The sequence below is a fragment of the Oxyura jamaicensis genome, chromosome 1 (genome assembly GCF_011077185.1).
Source record: "Oxyura jamaicensis isolate SHBP4307 breed ruddy duck chromosome 1, BPBGC_Ojam_1.0, whole genome shotgun sequence".
Classification (NCBI taxonomy): Eukaryota; Metazoa; Chordata; class Aves; order Anseriformes; family Anatidae; genus Oxyura; species Oxyura jamaicensis.
In genome coordinates this window covers 181,661,600-181,686,213 of record NC_048893.1, presented here as the reverse complement: position 1 = coordinate 181,686,213, position 24,614 = coordinate 181,661,600, and the positions used below count along the sequence as shown (strand labels likewise).

The following is a 24,614-nucleotide window of genomic DNA, read 5'->3' as shown; positions in this document are numbered from 1 at the left end:
ATCTCCACGCTGCAGCCCGTGGAGGAGCCCCCGGTGGAGCAGGTGGATGTGGCCTGGAGGAGGCTGCGGTCCATGGAGAGCCCCCGCAGGAGCAGGCCCCAGGCCAGAGCTGCAGCCCGTGGAGAGGAGCCCACGCAGGAGCAGGGAGCTGGGGGGAGCTGCTGCCCGTGGGGGACCCGTGCTGGAGCAGTTTGTTCCTGGGGGATGGACCCCGTGGTACGGAGCCGTGTGGGAGCAGTGCTTGGAGAGCTGCTGCCTGTGGGCAGCCCCTGCAAGCTCAGTTGGGGAAGGACGGCATCCCGTGGGAGGGACCCCACGGGGAGCAGGGGCAGAGAGGGACCGTGAAGGGGCAGTGAGATGAAGTGTCAGGGACTGGCCACAGCCCCCATTCCCCTGCATCGCTTGGGGAAGGACGTAGAAGAAGGTGGATGGGGAGGGAAGGTGTTTTTAGCTTGCTTTTAGTTTCTTACTGTTCTAGTCTGCTAGTAATAGGCAATAAATTAATCTCTGTGTTGAGTCTGTTTTGCCTGTGTTGATAATTGTTCAGTGATCTCCCTGTTCTTATCCCAACCCTTGAGCCTTTTCCATTGTGTTTTCTCCCCTTCCCCATTGAGGAGGGAGAGTGAGAGAGCAGTTGTGGTGGATGGAGTTCAGCTGGCCAGCCGGGTAAAACCACCATAGGATCTAAACAATGTGGCCATCTAGTGTTCAACCACCTTGCCACTTTGGTACAAGTATTGACCATTTGGTCAAGATGACAGGTAACTTCAATGGAGAATTGTATGTATTGACTTGAATGAAGAATGCTTGTCAGTAACTGGTGTTCTCTGAAATGTGCAGCTTGTGTGCTTTCTTCTCTTAGTTGTTGCTTTTTTTTTTTGTCTTATCTATGCCAAGAATATTTTCAGCTGCTCTAACAGGTCCAAGTCCTCCTTGTGCTGGGGGCTCCAGAGGTGAGCACAGCGCTCCAGGTGGGGTCTCACAAGGGCAGAGCAGAGGGGCACAATCCCCTTTCTCTACCTGCTGGCCACCCCTCTTGTTGATGCAGCCCAGGATGCAGTTGGCCTTCTGGGCTGCAGGTGTGCCCTGAGTCAAGCTTTTAATTGACCAGTACTCCCAAGCCCTTCTGTACAGGGCTGCTCTCAATGAGTTCTTCTTCCAGTCTGTGCTCCTGTCTGGGATTGCTCCAACCTAGGTGCAGCACCTTGCACTTGGACTTGTTGAACCTGATTAGTTTTAAGCCATACCCTCACATCCTCCAGCAAAAAAATAATAAAAAAAATCACTGCCTGTCCTTCATGTCTGTTATGGGTAATCTTGTCATGACAGGATATCAAGTTAATAAGGTATTTCCTTCATGAAGCCATGTCAGTTTTTACCAGTCAATGCGTTGAATTTCAAGCACTTTTCAATAACTCCTAGAATTATTTTCTCCATGATTCAATCAGACACCAAGGTGAGACTGACAGGTCTATAATTACCAGGGTCCTCGTTCTTACCCTTCTTGAAAACTGGAACAACATTTGCTAGCTTTCTGTCAACTTGGACCCTTCCCAGTCTCCCTGAAAGACTTCACAATAACGTCAGCCTGTATTTTCAGTACCCTGCAGTGAATACCTTTGGGCCCTATAGACTTAATTGCAGCAAATGCCATACAAGTCCAATACCAGCTGGGACCTTAATCGCTCCCTAGTTGCAGTCCTCCAACCCAGGGCTCCAGAGGTCCCATTGCCCATCATTGGTGTTAAAGGCAAAGAATGACCTTGGTGACTCCTTGCATAGATGGATCATCATCCACCTCATCGTAACCCTGTCCTTCCTACTCCAGAGTCTCATATCTGTTGTGTAAGGGCATCTTGGAAGGCAAGTCAGATGAGAAGGACCAGAGGCTTGTTTCCATTCACTTCTATCCCTCACATTAATTCCACTGCCTTCTGGTTGGTGGAGAGAGGGTAAAGGATCCCCCTTTGTCATGTTATGCCTAATTGTCATTTCTGTTCCAGCGAGGGCAGTGTGCGGTTCCACCAGGCAATCTCATGCTTGGACTCCCGCATGCTCCTCAAACTGCACTCTTTCTCCAGAAGCTCGGTCACCAAGCTGAGCAATTCTTCTACCAGAGTGTACCTCCCTCGGACACTCTCACTGCTGTCTTCAGGCACTGGTAGAAACCACAGGCACTCTGCAGCTGGAGACCTGGGTGGCTGCGTGTTCCCTTGGGAGTTTGTCTAGGTAGCCGCATCTTCCTGAGTGGTGCTGATACCACAGGGGACATGAAGACATCACTTCCTGCCAAGTGGTCACCATTGCTTAAGCTCCCTGAGGGGGAATATGACTGGTGGACTAAGGGTGTCAGGGGCAAAGAAATCCCCTGTCTACCTTGCAAGTGTCATGGAATCATTAAGGTTGGAAGAGGCCTTCAAGATCATTTGGTCCAACCATCGCCCTACTACCAATGTCACCCACTAAGCCATGTACTCCTCTTGGCACACAGCGGTTGCTGCTGCTGCTAGTGCTGGTTTCCCGTGGTTTGGACAGCTTTCCTGTCTGAACAGGAAAGGAGTACTGCTAAATTTTAACACTGTGAGGGCTTCGTCAAAAATGGTTTGCCTCTCATTGGTATTTTTTTAACCTTATTTTGGAAATGGGACTGGGGGATCAGCAGAAGAACACCCATTGGAATTCATCCAACTAACCTCTTTGAAGGACAGCCATTAATGCCTGATCTTGGTGTTAAAAAGTGACGTGTTTAGAGATCTAGCACTGACACAGAAGCATTATCGGTGTGGTAGAGAACAGAGATAAGACTATTGCTGTGTAGGCCAACTTGTAACTGAAACTGATGTCCCTTCACGTGAATTTGATATCTGAATTTCAGAAATTGGTATTACAGAAATTAAATATCCATTTAATGTCCCAGAGAATGAAAAGCTTGTGAACGGGGTATCTAGGAATAAAACTGTGATGGATTATTTGTTTTAATTTTCTACTAAACTAATGTTACTTATGAATAAAATCAGCAAATTGTTGACTTTTATTACTTCAGAGCTGCCTGTCTTCCTGGATAAGGTTGTTAATTTTTTGACAAGTTTCAGGTTGTTTCCACTTCTACTCCCAAATCCCCCCAGATCCTCATTGCTTCCTATTCTTTTGAACTTGCCTACTTACAACAATCTGACCAACTTCAGCTGTTACTGACACACCATAACACGTAGGCAGAAGAACAGCTGCCTTGGGAGCAGGGTATGGGGAATTAGAAATAATTGTTCAGTGCCAGTTTTTATTGGTGAATCTTTATGGAACACTATTAAACATGAAGAGTGCTGGGTCATACCTAAGGCGCGAACCCTGAAGGACATGACTGTTCAGTTACACAATGCATCATGGGATGGAAAAGGGTTAAGGTTCTTCTAGAGTTTATAGTACTGATTTTTTCCTCAGAAAAAAAGTAGAGATTGAAGTGGAGTAAAGGAGAGAGACTGTAATGGTGATGTGTTCATTTATTAACAACTACAGTTGATTTTATTAGATTTAGGGTCTTAGCCAAGAATATCTCAAGGAGACCAAAGCCTGGGCAGAAATTTAGAAAGTAACAAATACTCCTGATCCATAATCACAAATATTCATTGTTTCTACAAGCATGACTATAAACATGAGTGCTTGTCGTGTAATTGGATTACTGCCTAGTATAGCAAAAGCTGCTTCTTTGGCTAATTCGTTAAAAGATATCTCATAAAAAATCATAAAAGATATCTCTTAAAAATCATATTTTTTCTATATTTCTGGCTATGTAATATAGCAGCTGAATGCTTAGTGTCTGCTACTACCCCTTTCCCAGGGTTTCTTGTTCTGCATCCGTGTTGATCTCCTTGAGAAATTCAGAGGTACTCAATACTTCTAATATTTTGTTGGCTTAACCAGGAGTGGATAGGATATGAGTGATGAAGGTCGGACTAATATAGGCTGGGGAAAAAAAAGTTAAAATTCTTTTAGGGTAGAGAACATGAATCCGTTATGTAAAGGACACTTAAGCTGAAACTCAAGAAAAGAATGATACCATTTACCATTGCAGTTTAAGAAGAGGAGGTTGTAGATGACTCGGTAAAATGTCAGTCTGAATTTGAGTCAGATAAATCAGTCAAATACAGACAAAGTATTAATAACACTTCTATTCAAGCTGCTAATATTAAATACTAAGGTGTATTCAAAAGCACTATAGTTTCATGTAATGTAGTAATAAATCAGTGTCAGAGATTTCTTCATCCTTGTCTTGCTCTGGTACTTAAAAGGCTTTTAAATATGCTTTGACTATTCTTAGGGAGCTGAATTGAAAGAAGATACGGGAAAACTTTTCAGCCCATTTATGGTATTGAGTCAGGAGAAATAGTTGGTCTTTAAGGCTGGTGTTGTCAGAGAACTCTGACAACTACGTTATGCTCTTATTTCTTGGTCGAATTCAAAAGGTGATGTTGAACTAATAAGAACTTCAAAGGTGGTAGAAAAGAACATTATTTGAAAAAGCTCACGTTTATTACAAGAAAGAAGACTGAAATAGTAAGGGGTGAATAACAACTAGTTCAATCAACCTGACCGTACTGCCCCATTTTCAATGAACTGTTGCAGCCAGTTGTTTTTTTAATAAGCAAAATAAAAATAAACAATCTGTGAACTGCAAATATGTGTTAATTGCACGAGTATTAGCACACATTTCCAAAGCATGTTTTAAGCTTCAAATGCTGTGTGTTGTATTAAACAACTGTAATGCAAACCAGTGCTAATGAAAATGTACTGAGGAAGGTCTTGTTTTATCTTTGTCAGTGTTCGTTTTTTAAATATGAAAGAAAAGCATCTGTTGTAACTTAGCAGTTTTAAATACAGGCTTAAATACAGCCTTTAAATCCAGGACCAGGTACTGCGTATGTTAGAACTTGGGCATTCACACAGAATCACAGAATTTCTAGGTTGGAAGAGACCTCAAGATCATCAAGTCCAACCTCTGACCTAACACTAACAGTCCCCACTAAACCATATCCCTAAGCTCTACATCTAAACGTCTTTTAAAGACCTCCAGGGATGGTGACTCCACCACTTCCCTGGGCAGCCCGTTCCAGTGTCTAACAACCCTTTCGGTAAAGAAGTTCTTCCTAAGATCCAACCTAAAACTCCCCTGGTGCAACTTTAGCCCATTCCCCCTCGTCCTGTCACCAGGCACGTGGGAGAACAGACCAACCCCCACCTTGCTACAGCCTCCCTTGAGGTACCTGTAGAGAGCGATAAGGTCACCCCTGAGCCTCCTTTTCTCCAGGCTGAACAAGCCCAGCTCCCTCAGCCGCTCCTTGTAAGACTTGTTCTCCAAGTGTCCTCACCAGCTTCGTAGCCCTTCTCTGGACTCGCTTGAGCACCTCCATGTCCTTGTAGCGAGGGGCCCAAAACTGAACGCAGTACTCGAGGTGCGGCCTCACCAGAGCCGAGTACAGGGGGACAATCACCTCCCTAGCCCTGCTGGCCACACTGTTTCTTATACAGGCCAGGATGCTGTTGGCCTTCTTGGCCACCTGAGCACACTGCTGGCTCATATTCAGGCGACTATCAACCATCACTCCCAGGTCCTTCTAAAGGACATCAATCTGATGTCCTCTGAAAACCTGTGCTCTGAACATTTTTTAATTAAATGTTTGTAATAAAATGCTATTCCCAAGAACTGTATACTTTTATGTGTAGATAGAAGTAAAATGAGTTTTGTGAGTTTTGTGCTGTGATTGATTTTGTATAAATTTGTATAAGCACTTTACCAGATTTCCTAACGGCAACACTTGTAAATGATGGTTAAAAAGATTTATACATCTGTATTTACCACCAGGCTTTGTTCTGTAGGTTTTTTTTTTGTCTCTGTGTTGCATTATGTTTTCGCTGCCTTCGTTATTTTGTCTTCTCCCAGCATTAATGAAGATTTTTTGTCTCAAGATACACATTTGTATACAGGAAAAATCTATTAATTTTCATTATGATTTTTTTGAGTTGTGTACGTATATTGTTATTACATGGTCTAAAAGCTGTACAAAGCAGTGTTTGCTTTCTGGATGTTCTGTTTTTTGTCTGGTTTACTTTTCTGTTTTTAAAAAAATTGTGTTCATTTTTTCAGAGCAATGACAATGAAGAACGCCTGCAGGTTGTAAAACTTCTAGCAAAAATGTTTGGGGCAAAGGATTCCGAGTTGGCATCTCAGAACAAACCGCTCTGGCAGTGCTACTTGGGGAGGTATATGCTATTTTAGTTCTCTTCCCAGGAGAGAAAAAAAAAATCAAAGAATTGTAATGCAATATTTTTCAATTCTCCTACCTCTTTTATTTTCCTCAAGTGATTATAGCTAAGTGTGATAGCCTCATGCTTTGTCTGAAATCTGGCAGATAACACCAAGGAGATTATTTTATATACATCCTCTACATTTATGATTCTGCAGAGTGAACAATTACAAGTTATCCTTTTTAATTCATTTTTTGCAGCTATCTTTACTGCTATTGCCAAGAAAAAAGAACATTTTATTAGAATTTTTTAACAAATGATGGAATCATAAAATATATTCAATGATGGATTAATTATAAAATAATATCAGATAACAGTTGCATTATCAGGTATTATCAGATCTGGTTTTGTGACTTTCATGTACAGTATTTGTTTACTGGTTTCAATTTTTTAATTATTTGAGTGCCTTAAAGGAGGTATGTAGTAGTTACAATGCAGAAAACACACTGAAGCCTTTTGTTTTTAAAATACTCTGCCAGTTTGAAATAGGAAATAAAGCTAGAGTTTGTAGTTAGAAAGATCTTAAATACGGATACTATGGTGAAAATACTTTTGGCTTGAGTAAATGAGGATAAATCCTATAAATTATTATAAATGCAGTAGTTTGTAATTTAGCATTCAATCATATCAAAACCAGAATGTCCTCAAAAATGCTACTTCTAAAAGTACAGGAAGCTTAATTGAGGGAATTAATTTTGCTTGAAAGTATGTAACATTTAAAATATTGTATGTAATTTAAAAATACCAGATCAAATTGTACCCAAAGAAAAATACTTCATTGTGTTATGATGTGAAACAATATGATCATGTGCAATCCGTTGTTCACAATTACTGTTTTCCATTAGTTACGAACCACATACGTTAAGTTATAATGGTAATTACTAGAGAAGACATTCCTAAATTCTCTTCATTTAGAAAAGTACATAGTTTTTACTTAAAGACATTTCTTAAAGCCTTTGTATTTGATAAATAAATGTTTCCACAGCAATATTTTCTTAGATTTGCTTTTAAATTGTTTAAAACCATGTATTTTGATGGCCTTGTAATGCATTTTATTTTTCAAAAGAACATAGGTCTCATTGCAACAATAGTTTTGTTATAAAATTACTTATTTTCTCATGCTTAACTTTAGATACTAGGTTTCAAGCATCAAATTTAATTCAGTCTTCTAAAACCAAGTCTAATAGAAGTTGAATGATCCATTTTAGAAGAAATTTGTAATACGTATGATTGGTTTGCTGCCTATCATACAGTTTAAAGAGAAGATAATCACAATCTTAAAACCCTTTTCAGTTGCTGATGCACAGTTCATGATTAACTAGGTGGAGCATTAGAGAAATGATACTTAAAATGTGTGAGACGTATTTCATTAAATAGCTGCTGTCTGTCCCAAGTTTTTCATGTGTACTAGGAGAGGATGTTTCCTTTCCTGTATAGAACATGAATTAATACATGAGTACAGGGCTTTTTTTTTTTTTCTTAAGTTAAAGAAATTCAAATTAATGCCATAAAATTAGAGCTGTTTTGCACAGGTAACTGTGCATGAGAGACATAAAAAAAATCTTAAAGAATATTTGAGACTGTGTAGAAATGATCTAATTGCTTTGGTGAATATTTTTTTCTTGTTGTAATACATTGTCTTGTTTCTAAATAGGTTTAATGATATCCACGTACCTATTCGTCTTGAATGTGTGAAATTTGCAAGTCACTGCCTTATGAACCATCCCGACCTAGCAAAAGACTTAACAGGTACCAGATTTACTGTAACATTAAAATTCAATTTTAAGTCTCCTGGAGAAGTCAGGAAGGTTAGTTGTCATCCTTAGTAACATTCTGTGACGTTATAAAGGAGACAATTGAGGTTAGATTTCAAAATTGCGGAGTCCCTTGCTTTGAGTGCGGCAGAAGTGTGTAAATATTATGCAGCAACTGTCTAAAGAATCAAAACAGTCCTTGGAACTGTGACCACAGCCATTGGTTTCTGCTCCTTCCTATCAAAATCAACTGGCAGTTCAAGACCTCTGTATGAAAAAAGCAACTGGTATGGATAGAAGCATTTACTGTTTGTTGCTCCCTGTGACAATAAGGAGATAGACAATAATCAAATCCCATTCTTAATGAACAGAAGTGCAATTAAAGAGAATGGGTTGATTTTTTCAAAGCTTAAAATGAAGACAGTATCTTTCCCTCATCACTAAACTCCCACTTATTCTTTGGAGGTATTATCTTTGACCATTTCCTCTAAGGAGGGAATTTAAGGGGCCGTTAATTGCATGGGGTTGCCTGCTGAACATTTGTCAGTTTACACAAATACAGGCAAGCTATAGTCATCCCATAATCCCATAGTTAATTGTATTGTTAAAGCAGGTTTTTTTTTTTAGAGAAAAAAAAATAGTTTCTGGATCTTTTTTAATGAAATAGTAAAGCTTATCAGAGGTATATTTTCAAGTTTGTTTCTTTTTTCTTTTTTTTTCCTTTTTCCTTTTTTTTTTTTTTTTTAACATTGCTGAAAGACTTTGTGCCCCCTCTAATGGTATCCTCTGGGAAATGTAATGTTGCTTGCCCCTCTCTCTCCCCACAATGCTTATCAAAGTCAAATTGTTCATAAAATTTTCTTGCTCACTGCTGTTGAAGAAAAGAATTGTTCTGTGCAATGGCAATTGTCTTCATTTGCTTTAGTTTATTATGTTTTCATGTGGAACAATTTTTAAAAGCTATTTGATTTTTAAATTTCATAACATCCATAAACGCAAAGCTTCATTTCTTGATGTGCTTTTCCAACATTTGTGCTGATTACCAGCAATGTTAATAGTCAGTATTTCAGATGACACTGGGAAATTTTCACTGTTCATTGAACAGTAATAGGAGTGCAGTAACCTCTGGTTATTTAGAGCAAACTTTGAATTTTCAATGTTTCGTAATGTTCTCAGCGTTTCACTGATGTATGCTGCATACAGTGATCTTAATGTCTTTTTTTGTGTGTGCTTTCCTGCCAGTGTGTGTGACTACATTAACCTAGAATACGTACTTCTAAAAAGATAAATGAACTTTGCTAGTCCGTTTTGTGCTTTGGCAGTTTTCTAAAATGATATTAAGTAGCTAAAACATTTGATGTTTATAAGCAGAAATCTTAGTGTTGATGGTGTGAGATTTCTGGTAGTACCAAATATGTAGCAATATGCCAAAATAATCTAGAAAAAAACTGTTATGTGTTGAATGAATTAGGATTTGTCTAAATAAGCATTTTTAGCTTGGTGAAAGAGCATGCTTCTTAAGTATGTCTCTTGATTTGTCCCTGCTTGCTATGCTCACGTGGTTCACACTGGAGTGTTCTGGAGCACGTGAACCAGATTCCTTTGGGAAAGTACAGAAGGTGTGTTCAGGAGTGCAACTGATGTGCTCTGTCAACCAGTTATAGGAATCTGCAGGAAGAGAGTAGCCTCTAGCCTGAAGTAAGACTTCAAAATGTATATAGTGTGGATATTAAGTTCTTAGAACTTCAGCATCTATTCAGCTCTATAGATGCAGTTCTCTTGGACTCTAATAGTTGCAAATGTAGATTTTAACTAATTATTACAAGAAATAATTTTTAATAACTTAATCTCACAACTGTTATTTCCTTAACACCAGAAATATAAGTATTGGGTATTCTAAGTAAATAAAAAGTTTATTACTCACATTCCAGTTAATCTTAGGAAAAATTAGAGGCTTCTTACTGTCTGTACTCAAAACTGTAGAAGCCCATGGTTTTCTGTTGGGTAGCTGCTAGAGAAATAAAAGTATCTGAACTTGTATACTTAAAATGAACTGCTTATTTTATTTTATTTTCCCAGAATATCTTAAAGTAAGGTCACATGATCCTGAAGAGGCGATAAGGCATGATGTTATAGTATCCATAGTTACTGCTGCTAAAAAAGATCTTCTGCTTGTCAATGATCACCTGCTCAATTTTGTCAGAGAACGAACACTGGACAAGCGGGTAAGACATTAAGTACTAATGGTGGCTATGCATTATACTTCTAGTCTTTTGTATCTTACTGTAATTATCTTTCTTTTTCTTAAAAGCAAAGCTTCTTAAGAATGCTGAGCTAATTTTAAAACAACTAATGAAAACCCATATAATGCAAAAAAAATGAGACAGTGTACTTAATGAGATAGCTTTTGCCCCTGATTGGAATGCAACATTTTTCATTGTGATTTATTATTATTTAATGTAGTATGATCAAAAAAATACTATATGCCAAAGAACAACTATGTCACTCCGGTGTCTAGTTTTCATGGTAATCTTTGAGTAAAACGAGACCCTTGTAAGATATCCTAACGTTTTTCATATGAAATTTTGAGGATAGGTTTCAAACTGTATGGTAGATTACTAATGTAAATTGTTCCACCGTCAGAGGTGGCTACATTGTCTGCTTTTAATTAGTTCATTGAAAAACTGCAAACGCGTGTAGTAGCTTTCAAGTTTGAATAGCCTCGAAGCTTAGTTTAGCTATGTTTTGTTGTTCACCAAAACTTAGCATGTTTTCTGCTCACATTAGAGTTAATAGAGTTAAATTAGTATTATCACCTGATTTTTCATTTGGTGACATGCTGTCCCATGGTGCAGATGTAATACGATCTCAAGTATTTGATGCAGATCTGTGAAAAAGGGTGTTGGCTTGAACTTGTAACAATTCTAAATTCAAGAGGTGTACTTGCATAGTAGTTACCTACATTGAAATGCTTAGCATAATAGATATAATGCAGTATTTGTCTTAATGAGAAGAGACTGCACTTATAACTCAATTAAACTATTTTGTTTTGGGGAAGAATAGAAAATACCAGGAAGCTCCTCAGTCTTTTCAAATTTGAGTTTTGAACTGCTAAACTGTGGTGCTATTTCTTTTTCTCAAGTGGAGAGTGAGGAAAGAAGCTATGATGGGACTTGCACAGATATACAAGAAATACTCATTACAGTCAGAAGCAGGAAAAGAAGCTGCAAAACAGATATCATGGATAAAAGATAAACTTCTGCATATATATTATCAGAACAGTATTGATGACCGGTAAGTCCACCTTTTGAAAGCTGGGTTTTCTGTGGATAGTTGTGGTAACTGTTTTTTTCTCAAGCTCCAGTGCTAACATGAAGACAAGTTGATAATTGCGTATGTTTTGATCAAGTGCATGATTTTATACAGCCAAATCTTGTTGTTGTTGTTTTCTTATGCTTGTTTAAGGCCAGAAGTGATTGTAAGAAGCTGAAAAATTTGAAATATTCCCAACCTGTACTTCACCACTGCTTTCATAAAGGAGGGTTTCATTTATGCTTCAGTAACTTGCTGATTTTTATGTTAAAATCCAGTAAGTAAAGTTGCCTTAACAAACTTGCTTTGGACTTGCAAGTCCAATTAGTAAATACAGTGGCAATGGTTAAGGCATCTCACTCTGTGGAAGATTAGTTTTTCTGTATGATAACAGCCCAAAATTAGAGCCTTGTGATTTGTGGCGAAAGCAATGTGTCTGTCATCCCAGCTGTAGACCCATATTTCATTGTTCGTATTGACAAACAGTTGTACATCATGAACTAGTTTGGGAACTAGTCTGCCTTGACTAATCAGTTGGTCTTACTAGCTTTGGAGATGGGTCTTCCGTCTTCACAGCATGATCAAATACAAATGGTGTTGCAAACCCATACAAATCTTTCAAAAATTTACACTCTTAAAAAGTCGCCTGCAAAATATTTGATCGTTTCTTGGTACCATGGAAATGGAAGGATCTGTCTGGATCATCAGGTCCAATCTTATTCGTTCACAGTTTATTAAACTTCAAGATCTTTTTAAGCTAGCTGGGTTACTGTTTTGACCACGTGTTCCCATTGGAAGACTCTAGTAACCTAAGCTTGTGCATAAGGATAAGGATTTTATTTTCATTTCCAGCCTAAATGTACATGATTGCAACACGGGTGTGGTTTTAATTTTATTTCGCAATCTTTCCTAGGTAACTGTCAGACCCAATCCTTTTTCTCCTGTTTCTAAATAAGGAGCTTCTATGTCATAGCAGAAGCTTTCATTAATTTAATTCATTTCAAAATTATTCTTGAATGTGCTTGCATTTTTACTATGGAAGCAACAGAAATGGGATAAACTCAGCCCTTCAGGAAGAAGCCAGGGAGGAGTTGGGGAAAAGTCAGTTCCTTCTGACTAGTATCTGAATTCTCTTTCTGGGCTTCATGATAATGTGTAATAGTCAATGTGACTTTTTATTTTATTTTCTTTTTCCTCGTATTTTAAGCCCCGTATCTGGGGTCAGTTCAAAAATTGACTGCAATACTTATCCTCTAGGCCAACACTTAAGAGACATCCTTCTCTAAAATCCTTTGATTTCTATTTGGGTTAATAAATCTGGTAATGATAATGTCATCTCTTAAATGTCATACTGCTAACATTAGCGGTACGTCTTCCATATCTTTTTGTTTAATTTGTGCCAAGCTTTATTGGAAGTTAGGTGACTTGACTTTAGTTTTTTTTTTTTTTTTTAATAAATATGTCTTTATATGCCTCAACTGATCTCTAGGATGCCTGAGAATTTCTGAACAAACACCTTAACAATTTAAGATCGCTTTCTTGCTTAACAGTTCCTTGATGCTGTCTTTCAGGTTACTTGTTGAACGCATCTTTGCTCAGTACATGGTCCCTCACAACTTGGAAACAAATGAACGAATGAAATGCTTGTATTACCTTTATGCAACACTGGATTCAAATGCTGTGAAGTATGTGCTATTTTTGTCTTCTTGCAAAATAATTTTTAATACAGTCATTATTGTAAATTGGTTCTAAATTGTTATGAGTACCCTAAGTCAGTGGACAAAAATAGTTCAACAACTATTAGTAAATGGAATGTAGCAATACTGTATGCTCTTCAAATTAGAGTTTGAAAAAATTAATAGGGTGGTTTTTAACAAGGTGTGGTACCCTTTAACCATAAGCAGCCAAAAAATGGTAGTGCCAAAGAACTGGCAAAAAGCTTTTGAGTGCATATTAGTTCTTTTATGTCTTGAAAGAGATAGCACAGATTAGTAGTGTTGACTAGCTTTAGATCTTATCTGATGATTTGAGAATCAACATACTCTTCATTTTAGCAGCCAGGATAACTCCAGAGTGGGAAGGAATTATTTGTTTGTCTCTTCTCCTTCAATATTCATTCTACTTCCAATTATGTTTGGGGGAGGTAATTACTTGCCTTAAAAGTAGTGCATCCACTACTTTTTGAAGAATTTTGAAGAATTTGAAGAACAACAGTTTAGCTGCTGTAATGTTCATTGTTGTGACTGAATTTACTTAGTTTTACTTTGCTTTTCATTTAGTAGTACCCAGTCACTTGAAAATTAAATATAATTTTTCTCATGTGGGATACTGTTTATCATAGATTGGCTAAAAAAACACCACCCACAGCATTCAAATACTAGAGAAGTTGGTGTTTGAATCCTCTGCGGTTCTTGTATAACATGCCTGAATAAGTTACAGTGGTGTAGCACCATAAAAGAATAATGTATTAAAAATAAAAACTGCTACTGTTCTAGCAATTTTTGGTATAGGCTAAACAAAATGCAGAATGGGATTTTTTCAGTACTTGTTATTTTAGGCAACAAATAACTTCGGAATTCTACAGTTTTCGTATGCAGCAGTATGTATTTTAAAGTTTCGGTATATTCAGTTAGGTAAATAGGACTGACTTTTACTTGTGGATTCTAAAAGTTTTAAAAATGCGGTCTTTTTAGAAAATTATTTTTACTATTTTAAAAAATATTTAGATAATTTTTCCTGGAAAGTGTGCTGATTTTCAGTTTTCTAGATAGACTATTTCTAATGCATCTCTTACAAGTCTAATCATGTCCAGTTTTTGCAACTTGTTCTAGTAACTGCTTTCTGAGTAAGAAAAACATTGTTTTAATGATAAAAAATCTTAGCCTGCTTCTTGGAATGTTTTTAGAAGAATGATTTTAGACTTGTACAAATGAGTTCTTTATAAGACAGATATCAATTACTTCCCAGTTCTTTTAAAGGCAGTGTAGTTAAGTGTCTGAAATAAAACTTGTTTCAAAATCACATTTTGTGCCAGTATAGTATGATCAATTAAATTTTCCATATCATTCAGTTAGTAAACGTTTAGAATTTGCTCACATGGCAATGATGTTTCATGTGACAAGAATATTGAGAAGACGTTTAGAAGAACGTTTAGAAGAATGTAAAGGCTCTTGTTGGACAGTTACATTATTTATTGAATAGAAGACATTGACAACTCTATTTTTTTCTCTTTTTTTCCTTTTATTCTGTTTTTTAGAGCATTGAATGAAATGTGGAAATGTCAGAATCTGTTACGACATCAAGTAAAGGATTTAGTTGACCTAATAAAACAACCAAAAGTAAGTTATATTTGTCTTTATTCCACAGTGAATATGCGGTTATACTTAAAACAAAAAAAAACAAAGACTATTTTTAATTCCATTAGTTCCATCTGAAGCTTAATATTAATGACAAAAAATATTTTGATTCCATTAGGCTACACTTTCAGTAAGAAATCTGTATGTTTTGTCAGTAAGAGTAGGTGTTCCTTAAAAAAAAAAAAAAAATCTTAAGTTTTTGCTAGCGACTTAATACTAAAATATGTGCTCCCACTGTTTAAGACCTGCATGTTGCCAGGATTGTTCTGTTTCTCAAACGAGAGAAAAAGATGGTATATTATTTTTGACTGCCAGATTGAGTAATTAAGAAAAAATACCTAAACATCCTGATTTCTTATCTTATATAAATTAGTAATATTTGAGAAATGAGAATACTTTATATGTTAACTTGTTTCCCTTCCCTCTTGGAAACTTCTTAAATGATGTGTTGGAGGTGAGAGACTAGTGTTCATTTTTTTTTTTTTCCTAGTGGGCATATTTCTAAAAGATAAACATATCTAGAGGATTTAGGATATTCTCACAATAAAATTTAGATTTGTTTTAGTTATATGTATATGCACATTATAATTTAAAAAAAAAAATGAGGTGAAATTTTGCATGTGATTTAGAACATGATTATGACTTGACTTCAGTGCTACAAGTTTAATCTGTTGGTGTTTTAACAATAATAGTGTATCCTATAAGGTGTTACTGTGTCCATATTCAAATATTTAGGTCTTTTACATGTGTATATACTCAAACATCACAGGTAAATTTAATGCAGTTTTATGACTGAATTATAATTTTGCTGAAATTGTCTGAACACGATGAGAGAGTAACTGCATTATTACAAGTGTAATTGGATTATCTAATGTCTGCTTGGAAATGCTACTGTCTTGCAGATAGCAGTAGTTCTATTAAAATCTTAGTCTTGCAGTCCTGTTTAAGTTATACTCAAGGTGATTGCAGTGAAATTCATAATTTTGCCTTAGTGCAATTAAAGCATACTGTAATGTTGTATTGACTTCTTTAGTGCAGTAATTGCTAATACAGTAATAATTCATCATGTTTCAGTGACTATTGAAATAATTTTAATCTACTTTTTTATGTTTTTGGTGTAATTTAAATAGATTTATGCATAATATAAAACTTGAGTTAACTTCTTGATATATTCTGCGTTTCAGTTGAAAGTGAAAATTTCAAATTTTCCCTTTGTTTTCAGGGGGAAGTAACAAAAGTGCTTTCTCGGTTGTAAAATGTCAAATGTGACTTAGAATTAAATGTGTAATTTTAATAAATGCCGGCATAAGCATTGCATTGAAAATGGGGCATTCTGTTTACATTTGCTTTTGGCCACGTGTTTTTCATTGCATCTTTCATGATTAAGTATTGACTCTCTACAGTTGAACTTTTTTTGTGTAACAAGAGTGCATGTGTGGTTTCAGGCAGTGATGTAGTAGGCAACACACCTTGTGCTTTCAGGCAATCTGAGGTGCTCTTGTGGGTGACAACAGTGCTGAGTGGGATATTTCTTAATTTAATTTGCTATTAACATAAACTTTTAATTATTGATTCTGGTATTGAGAAATGAAAGTGAGCAAATAAGCACTTCAAGAAACACCCTTCAGCTGCCTATCAGACACTTCTCTTCCCCTGTTCACAGTCTCCAGTCCCCTTGGAGACACACTGCGGTCATGGTGTGGTGGTTCCTTTTCTTTTGCTGCAGATCAGTACCTAACCCACTGCTCCAGCCTGGGTACCTCCACTCGCCACAGTCCCTTTAGAGTCATACCTTCTCCTTGCATCTTCTCTCCACCCCTGCTCAGACAACTCTTACCCTTGTATCATTCCTTCTCTAATGTCTCTTGTGCCCCTGCTCAGGTGTCTTTTTTTTTTTTTTAATTTTCATTCAAAAGTCTAGAAACTATATATTATGTCAGGAAACAAAACCAAAATGAGTTAGTAATCTTTTAGAAGATAACATATGGTAACATTATGTGCGTTTTCACCTTGGTTGAACTTCTACCCTTATTAATCACGGTAGCTTAATTGTTCATTTTTCTTCTGTAGGTGTCCTTGTGGCAAGCATAGGTATTGTGAGAGCTCCAAGACAAATGAAGATAGGACAAGAAGCAGAATACAAAGTTGCCACAAGGGAATTTTTAGTAGGTAGTAAGGAGGGAAAAAATAAGTCAGTGAGGATGATCAAATATGGGAACAAGTTATCCAGCAAGGCTGTGAAACCATCCTTGTAAATACTTAACTCAGCTAGATGAGGACTAGAGCAAATTGAGTAGACAGTTCAACCAAGTGAGCTACAGTTGTCCCTTCCAACCTAAATTATTCTGTGATTATAGATCTTTGAATTTTCCACTCCATTGATTTTTCCCTATCTTGGAAAATTATTTTGTCATTTAGAGAAATTCTCCAGGGTTCCCCCCTTTGGGGCTTTTTTTTTTTTTTTTTTTTTTCCCTCCTGCTTTAGCCTTTCCCCAGTGCAAGCACTGTTGGTTAACAAGCACTATCAAGGAGATTGAGTATGTGTTAGGAAACTTCAATTTCTCTTGATCATAACTTCTCCTAATCTGAGACAGAACAGGCATCAAACCCAACTTTAAGCTGAGATACTTTTCTGAAGAACAAAAACATAGATCTCAACTCTTCTTATTTTCTCCTACAGTAATGGTATACAGTTAAATAGATAAACTTGCTTGCTCACATGTAGAAAAACAGGTGAATGCTGTTTTATCTGTATTAGAAGTATAAGCTTTATTTGCTGTGGATGTGCTGCTGTTCAGATGCTTCCATATCGTGCATTCAAGATCATGTAGATAAGATGCCACAGTAGATCTTCTGAAAAGAAATGTATCTTGATATCTTCAATCTGTCATTATTCAGTGGAGTTACACTACTGAAAGGTAAAAGAATCCTTCTGACTCAGCCTGTTTCATGTTCGGATGAGAGCTTAGCAGTTTGCACAACTTAAATGTTGTTTTAATGAGACCTTCAGCCAGTACTAGAAGACCTAGCCAGCACTGGCATTCTTGACACTAAAAAGTGACTGAAATTTCTGTAGAAATACTTAATGTCTGGAACAATGTGCTTAGGTGTCCATTTCACAAGATATAGTACTCACTGAAAACACTGCTTATCTTAATCTCATGCTGTATTTTTGTTACACTTCAATCTTTCCAGGATTGGCAATGTTCTCAAACATTGCAATAGTTTGTAACAATTACCTAATTACCTGATTAATTTCCTTTTTTTTCTTCTTTTTGCAATGATGTTGGAACTCAGAATTCTCTTTTCTTTTGTAGTACCTCATCAACTACACAACAGAAATTTACTCGAAAAGTTAAGGGATACTCTTTCTAGAAAAACACACTTCCCTGTGTTAGCCAAAGTTATGGTAATCAATAGTAACTGTTATCTCCGAAGCTGATATGGCTTGTTTGAACTTTATTTGAAAACTACGTGCAGATTTCACTAAGAAAAAACAAACTATGTATGCCTGAACAAGACTTTGACCTCTACCTTGAACATTTTCCCTTCTACTCTATAACAATCTTAAGACTGTCATAAGAAAATGTTAGTGTCTTGCAGCACTGCTGCTCAATGGTTCTTTCCTGACATGAACCTGATGAAAAGGCCCACCACAGGTCTTTGTTTGCCTCATGTTGAGTACTTTGGTATAAGGAATATTTGTCTCCTAAGCTGAGCCTTCTTTCTGCGTTGATTTGTCTTTATTTTTCTGTGTGTAATTTTAGGCTTATCTGTCATTGATTTTGTCTGTTACAAAGGGAGGTCTCCAAAAGGCAGTTCTAGCAATGGTGGCAGCTAAGCAGAATGCTTTTAAAAATGAAATGCTTTTCAGTGAAAGCTCTTGAAAGGTGGTCATATTCTCATTTAATTTTTTTCTCATAGGACTATCAATTAATAAGTGTAACTATACAACTGTTCAGAGGTTATATAGTAGATTAAGAAGTAATAGTAATAATAAAAGTTTATAGCATGTGAGAAAGATCACGCCTGTGGAAACATTGTCTTTTACTTCCTGGAGCAATCTAGCATTAAATTTGCTATGGTGTTTCGGTTTCTAACACACTGATGTGTTAACAAAATAATAGGTACTGGTTTGTTGATAATACATCATTATGGAATTTTGCTAATTCAGTGGAAATATATAATATACAATTTTTACTTAATACATTTTTCTTTTTTTGTGGCTTACAGACAGATGCCAGCAGTAAAGCTATATTCTCAAAAGTGATGGTAATAACAAGTAAGTCAGTTGAAGTATTTATACCATCTAAAAATGACGGTTGATATATATTTCTTTCTTCTTTTAAAAATCACTTCAGATAAGCTTATAACAAATTGGCTTTGTAATAGGCAAGTTTTGTAGCAAATCACAATAAATATGGTGTAATGGTATGATGTGAAAAATTTAAGGCAACTGTAATCAAGAATTACTTATTTTAAAAAGTCTCCTGTCACGAAGCTTATCACTTGGCGCTTTGGCTCCATTTCTAACTGTTGCAAATTAATTTAAAATGCAGATGATCTAAGGCATGTGTCCTTCGGTATTTATTATAGAATATATATTAACTGATGTTAACTAAGCTAATGATCTACTTATTGGCTTACCTGTTTTTGATGTGTCAGTATTGTAAGTGGTGGTGGGAGAATACACGAGAGTTTGTGTTTCAGTAATGGGAAGGCACTTTGGAGGCAGCACTGTGTAACCTAAACTCTTACCAAAAAAAAAAAGCAACACTTCTTCTTTCTTCTGGTACACCCTTCAGCCTGGTGTACCAATAGCATTAGTACCAGTGAGAAAGAGAAAAACTTACTTCACAATTCTGAAATTTTGGTTTTAAACAACGCTTTTTTAAAAGATGCAAACTGTTCTTTTGGCAAAAATAGTACTGTTTAAGGCCAGTGTGGAGGAAAAAATGCTGCCTGGTTGGCCATATCCCAGATACTCATTTCTTTACTTATGGTATGTTTAATATTTATTATATAATATTTTTATAATATTACTGATATTTATATATGTATCAATATATAGTATTATTGATATTTGTCTATTATATAATATTACTTATAATTGTCTATTAATATGTTGGTGTGAGTCTTTGAACTTGTGTAACATACAGTCCTGATATTTACTAAAATAAATAGTCACTTCTTTTGCTTACTTAAAGGAAACCTTCCTGATCCAGGGAAAGCTCAAGATTTCATGAAGAAATTTACACAAGTTCTAGAAGATGATGAAAAGATAAGAAGTCAGTTAGAAATGCTTGTTAGCCCAACATGCTCGTGCAAACAGGCTGAGGGATGTGTGGTAAGAATAGTTCTTAAAATACATGAATGTTTTGGGAACTAAATTGATTATAAACTTAATTGAAACTTAAATTGCAGAGGGAAATTACAAAGAAGTTGGGCAACCCAAAACAACCAACAAATCCTTTCCTGGAAATGATAAAGTTTCTTCTTGAGAGAATTGCTCCTGTGCACATTGATACTGAATCCATCAGGTAATTTTGTGTGTGTGTTGTTGACTGTAGATCAGAGTTTGAAATCAGGGTTTCTAATTTTTTCTTTAAGCACAAGCAGCAACGGACTGACAGCAGGAGGGGAGTTTTTAAGGCCTAGTGACCTGCAGTATTTCCTTCTGTTTCTCCTAGCTTAGGGGTTTCTTTCTCCTCATTCGGAGTGTAGCTGCACAAACAATTGATTTGTCATTCAGCACAGCTGGAACAAACTGTCAGTAAAAATGGATCTGTTGTTGATGAGAAAAGTTTGATTTGTGAGTGACTGACTTACATTAAAAGGAATTTCTGTCCATGGCTTTTAAGAACTTGAGCTTTTCAGTTCCTGCCTGTCACACATGCAATGTAATGGAGCCATTGAGACGTCATTTAAAAATCTGTTTCAGAGAAATTCTTAACATAAATTTTTTTGATCTTGGATTAAGTATAATGCAGAGCTAGACTTTTTTCAAATTTGAAAGTGCATTTAAAAAAATCACAGAAGCAATATAAAATGTGCATTTAAAGTAATATTCAATTTTGTTGCAAAGTTTTAATACATTTCACCATTGACTGACTCCTATAAACATGGGGAAAAAAATAAAGCAAAAAGTAGATATTTTCATTTTATTTTTTTTTTCACAGAATTGGTCATATTCCATCTCTGTAAATTATCATTAAATGTCGTCTTCATTTTTGAGACTGTCAGACTGTTTTGTTTTGCTATAGATAGTTATTTTTGTCCAATTAGGAGTAGGAAAAAAATGGAAAGTCTGAGTAGGTGTCTCTTTGTTTGCTCCCACTGATTGTAAATATGCCTTACATAATTTACTGAAGGTATATTCTGAATATTGTTCAGTCCTTGACAGGGAAGTTGCCTACAGCACTTACTAACAAGATCATTTGGATAATCACCATTTCCCATCCTAGGGTACAGTGTAAGAAAAAAAACAAGTCCTATCAACAAGTAAGCAGTCCTATCAAGGTGAAATATGCAGGAGATAAATCTCTTAAATTTCTCATCAACTTCCAGCACAGATGTTTAATGGTTATTTTATTTATTGCTGTTAGACTAAGGATTATTAATGGTTATTTTCTCACAGTTACTAAGAATCCACAGGATCTAGTACCCTAATCACAATTCGTATTTGAATTTGTTACTTATAGTGCTCAAATTATTTTCTTTCTTTGGTCATCCTTCTAGAGTAATGTGTAACTGCTTAATTCATGATGGTTAAATGTTTTTTAACTTAATGCTTAATGGGAGATGAGGACTATCATATTGTTATGTAGTTGAATTGCATTTATTTTATAATAGGCTTATGTTGTATGTGTATTGCAGTAAACACAAGGCTGTGTTTTTGTCTTCCTCTTCAGTGCCCTTATCAAGCAAGTAAACAAATCTATAGATGGAACAGCTGATGATGAAGATGAGGGGGTACCTACTGACCAGGCAATCAGAGCAGGTCTTGAATTGCTTAAGGCAAGTGTACTCTTGGTGGTCAGTAAGCAAGTAAAAACTTTCTAAAGTAACTTTGTTAAAATAAATTTGCAATTAGCACTCAATATCTTCAGTCATAAGCATTTTGCTGGGTATCTGGAAGAATACTGGTTTGATTATGATTGTCTATGCACATCTTCTGTGACATATAAAGGTTATTTTAGAAATCATTTAGAAGTTTTTCTACAAGTTAAAAGTAGCTATATGTGTGACATCAACAGCTGAGTTTTAAGTACTAGTGTGTGAGTTCAGTGGTTTGTGAATACAGCTGATACTACTTCTAAAACTACACCGTACTTGTGTATCTGTGTGATACGGTGGTTCTCCTGAGTTCCACGTAAATTGGGGCCTTATCTATAACTACTGTCTGTAATCTTTCTTGACTCAGTTAACATAGCAAACCCTATCAAGATGTGTTTCTGGGGACATTATACAGAATTTCTTACTCTGCCCTCCCTTTTTCCTAGGAGGAAAAAGGCTGATCGTTATGTTACGTGCAAATGCTGTTGAAAGCATGAAACTAAATGCAGCTGTATAGGTCTTTCACTTTCACTTAGTACTTTTAAAGCTAATGTATTTGAGAGAGACTGTAGTGTAAGTTCATCTCGTATTTGCTAGGAAAGGTACTTATGTCATAGTACCATCATATAACTGAGGTTATTTTGGGAGCAGTCCAACTGCGGGTTGATTTCAGAGGCCTCAAAATCTACAAGACTCTTATACTGAAGTATTCAGAACATCTTAGATCAACTAAGAGTCTGATAGCTTCCATGTACTTCTGATATTGGGGGCCCTAGAGCTGAACACAGTGCTCCAGGTGGGGTCTCACGAGAGCAGAGCAGAGGGGGAGAATCACCTCCCTCACTCTGCTGGCCATGCTGCTTTTGATGCAGCCCAGGATACTGGTGGCTTTCTGGGCTGTAATCCATCATATGGAAAGAGGCTAATAATCAACAAGCACTTTAAAATGAAGGAAAGGCAAAGTTTCAGAGAGGAACAAATGAGGCTTTTGTTTCAACATGGGAGGATTGTCATAGCTGAAGACAGAGTCAACAGAATCCAAGAATCTGAAGGAGAGGTACAAGATCTAGTCAGCTCTGGTAGAAAGAGGGTCTGGAGACTGTACTGAGTATGTCGTCGCTCACTGTATTGGTACATTGCTCACTGCAGAGCACCTATCAGTTGTTCCACTTAGCAAGGAAAACAGTTGCATGATCTAAGAAGTCTGGGAGCACACAAGCTCCATTCTTTTTGGAGAAACAAAATTACAAGATAACCACCACTATGTTTCTCTTAGAACCTGCTTCTGCTGTAACCCTGTACTTGCTAATGTAGATGTACCCACGAAGAAGTGTGTGCTTACAGTAACAGGAGAAGAAATTGAGACTGCAGAATTGGGTAAAACAGATGAGGCGATGTATAAAGACAGAGAAGGTTAAGAGATGCTTTAAAAAAAAAATAAAAGAAAGAAACATGGTTCATGTGATAAAAACAGACAGTGTTTTACAAATATTCCAAGATGACAGGAAAAAATGACTTCTGAAGGAGTGTTCTATCTACGCGGACCTTTACAAAATTTTAACATGGCTTTTTTTTTTTCTTTTGGCAGGTACTCTCATTTACACACCCTATCTCATTTCATTCAGCTGAAACTTTTGAATCTCTCTTGGCTTGCTTGAAAATGGATGATGAAAAAGTGGCAGAAGCTGCATTACAAATTTTCAAAAACACAGGAGGCAAAATTGAAGAAGACTTTCCTCATATAAGATCGTAAGTTGTATATTTTATTCTGAGTAGTGTTTTCATCATAAGGGATTTTTGAATCTCATTCTTGCTTTGGCAGGGTATAGTGTTAAACTACATTCTTCTGGAAGAAAGTATCACTTCAGATAAAACAGGAAAGAGATTTGCATGACTTTAAAATGCAGTAACTTTTTGAAGAATAGAAGTGAAATGTATGCAAAGAAGTATTAGCTGATATGTCCCTGATACTGCTATAATTTGGATAACTGCCTTTCAGATTCACTTTCATTTAAAATTAAGTATGTAGCAATGTAAAAATGTTCTTTGCAATTTAATATCCAGGGAGTACGGATATGTAGACAAGAATATTTTGAAAGGAGCATTTTAGTAGCTTATGCATGTAAGAGGTTTGTTTTGCCACATGAGATTATATCAATGAAAACTGCTGTATTTTTTTTGCTTGCAAGCCACATCAATAACTATTTTTTTTTCTTTGAAAATATTGCCATAACCACTAGAATTATTAACATTTTCAGAGGTGTTGTTTTCTATATATGTAAATAGTTATTCTTTGTTAGTTTGGTATTTTGGAAAGTTTCCAGTTTTTCAAATGGTGCTTATCTTTTCCTTTTTTTCAAGTGCTTTGCTTCCAGTGTTGCATCATAAAGCTAAAAAAGGACCTCCTCGTCAAGCCAAGTATGCTATTCACTGCATCCATGCAATATTTTCCAGCAAAGAAACACAGTTTGCACAGATATTTGAGGTAAAATGAAAATATTTAGGTGGTTTTTTTTATTAATCTTTTATAGTGCATGTGTAAATTGAGGATTACAAGGGTGATTTGTATGGCGGTTAGTTGTGTTGAACTAAAGAAGAGATGGTAGTAAAAATGGTAGTAGAAGATGTTTTTTAATGTCCCATGATCCTGGAAGAGATTGCTCAGAGGAGTTGTGGATACCCCCTCTCTGGAAGTGAGATGGATGGGATCAACTTAACCTAGGGGAAGGTACCCCGCTCATGGCAGGGGGATTGGAACTAGATGATCTTTAGAGGCCCCTTCCAACCCAAGCCATTCTATGATCACATTTAAGGTTATGTATTTTAATAAACTATA

At 36.4% G+C, this 24,614-nt stretch overlaps 1 protein-coding gene across 4 annotated transcripts in view; it reads left to right on the top strand.

The window, feature by feature from the left end:
• The window catches only part of PDS5B (PDS5 cohesin associated factor B), a 111,751-nt gene that overhangs the window by 47,701 nt on the left and 39,436 nt on the right, over positions 1–24,614 (top strand). For all 4 annotated transcript variants that reach the window (XR_004750337.1, XM_035324661.1, XM_035324651.1 and 1 more), the window contains exons 9-20: positions 6,140–6,255; positions 7,955–8,049; positions 10,134–10,279; positions 11,197–11,348; positions 12,938–13,051; positions 14,623–14,704; positions 18,956–19,004; positions 19,930–20,069; positions 20,147–20,262; positions 21,634–21,739; positions 23,367–23,527; positions 24,140–24,263. Coding sequence is in view for 3 of the 4 variants with exons in the window: in XM_035324661.1 (XP_035180552.1) it covers positions 6,140–6,255; positions 7,955–8,049; positions 10,134–10,279; positions 11,197–11,348; positions 12,938–13,051; positions 14,623–14,704; positions 18,956–19,004; positions 19,930–20,069; positions 20,147–20,262; positions 21,634–21,739; positions 23,367–23,527; positions 24,140–24,263 (1,401 nt within the window). In the remaining variant the exon portion in view is untranslated. The remainder of the gene's footprint in view (positions 1–6,139; positions 6,256–7,954; positions 8,050–10,133; positions 10,280–11,196; positions 11,349–12,937; positions 13,052–14,622; positions 14,705–18,955; positions 19,005–19,929; positions 20,070–20,146; positions 20,263–21,633; positions 21,740–23,366; positions 23,528–24,139; positions 24,264–24,614) is intronic.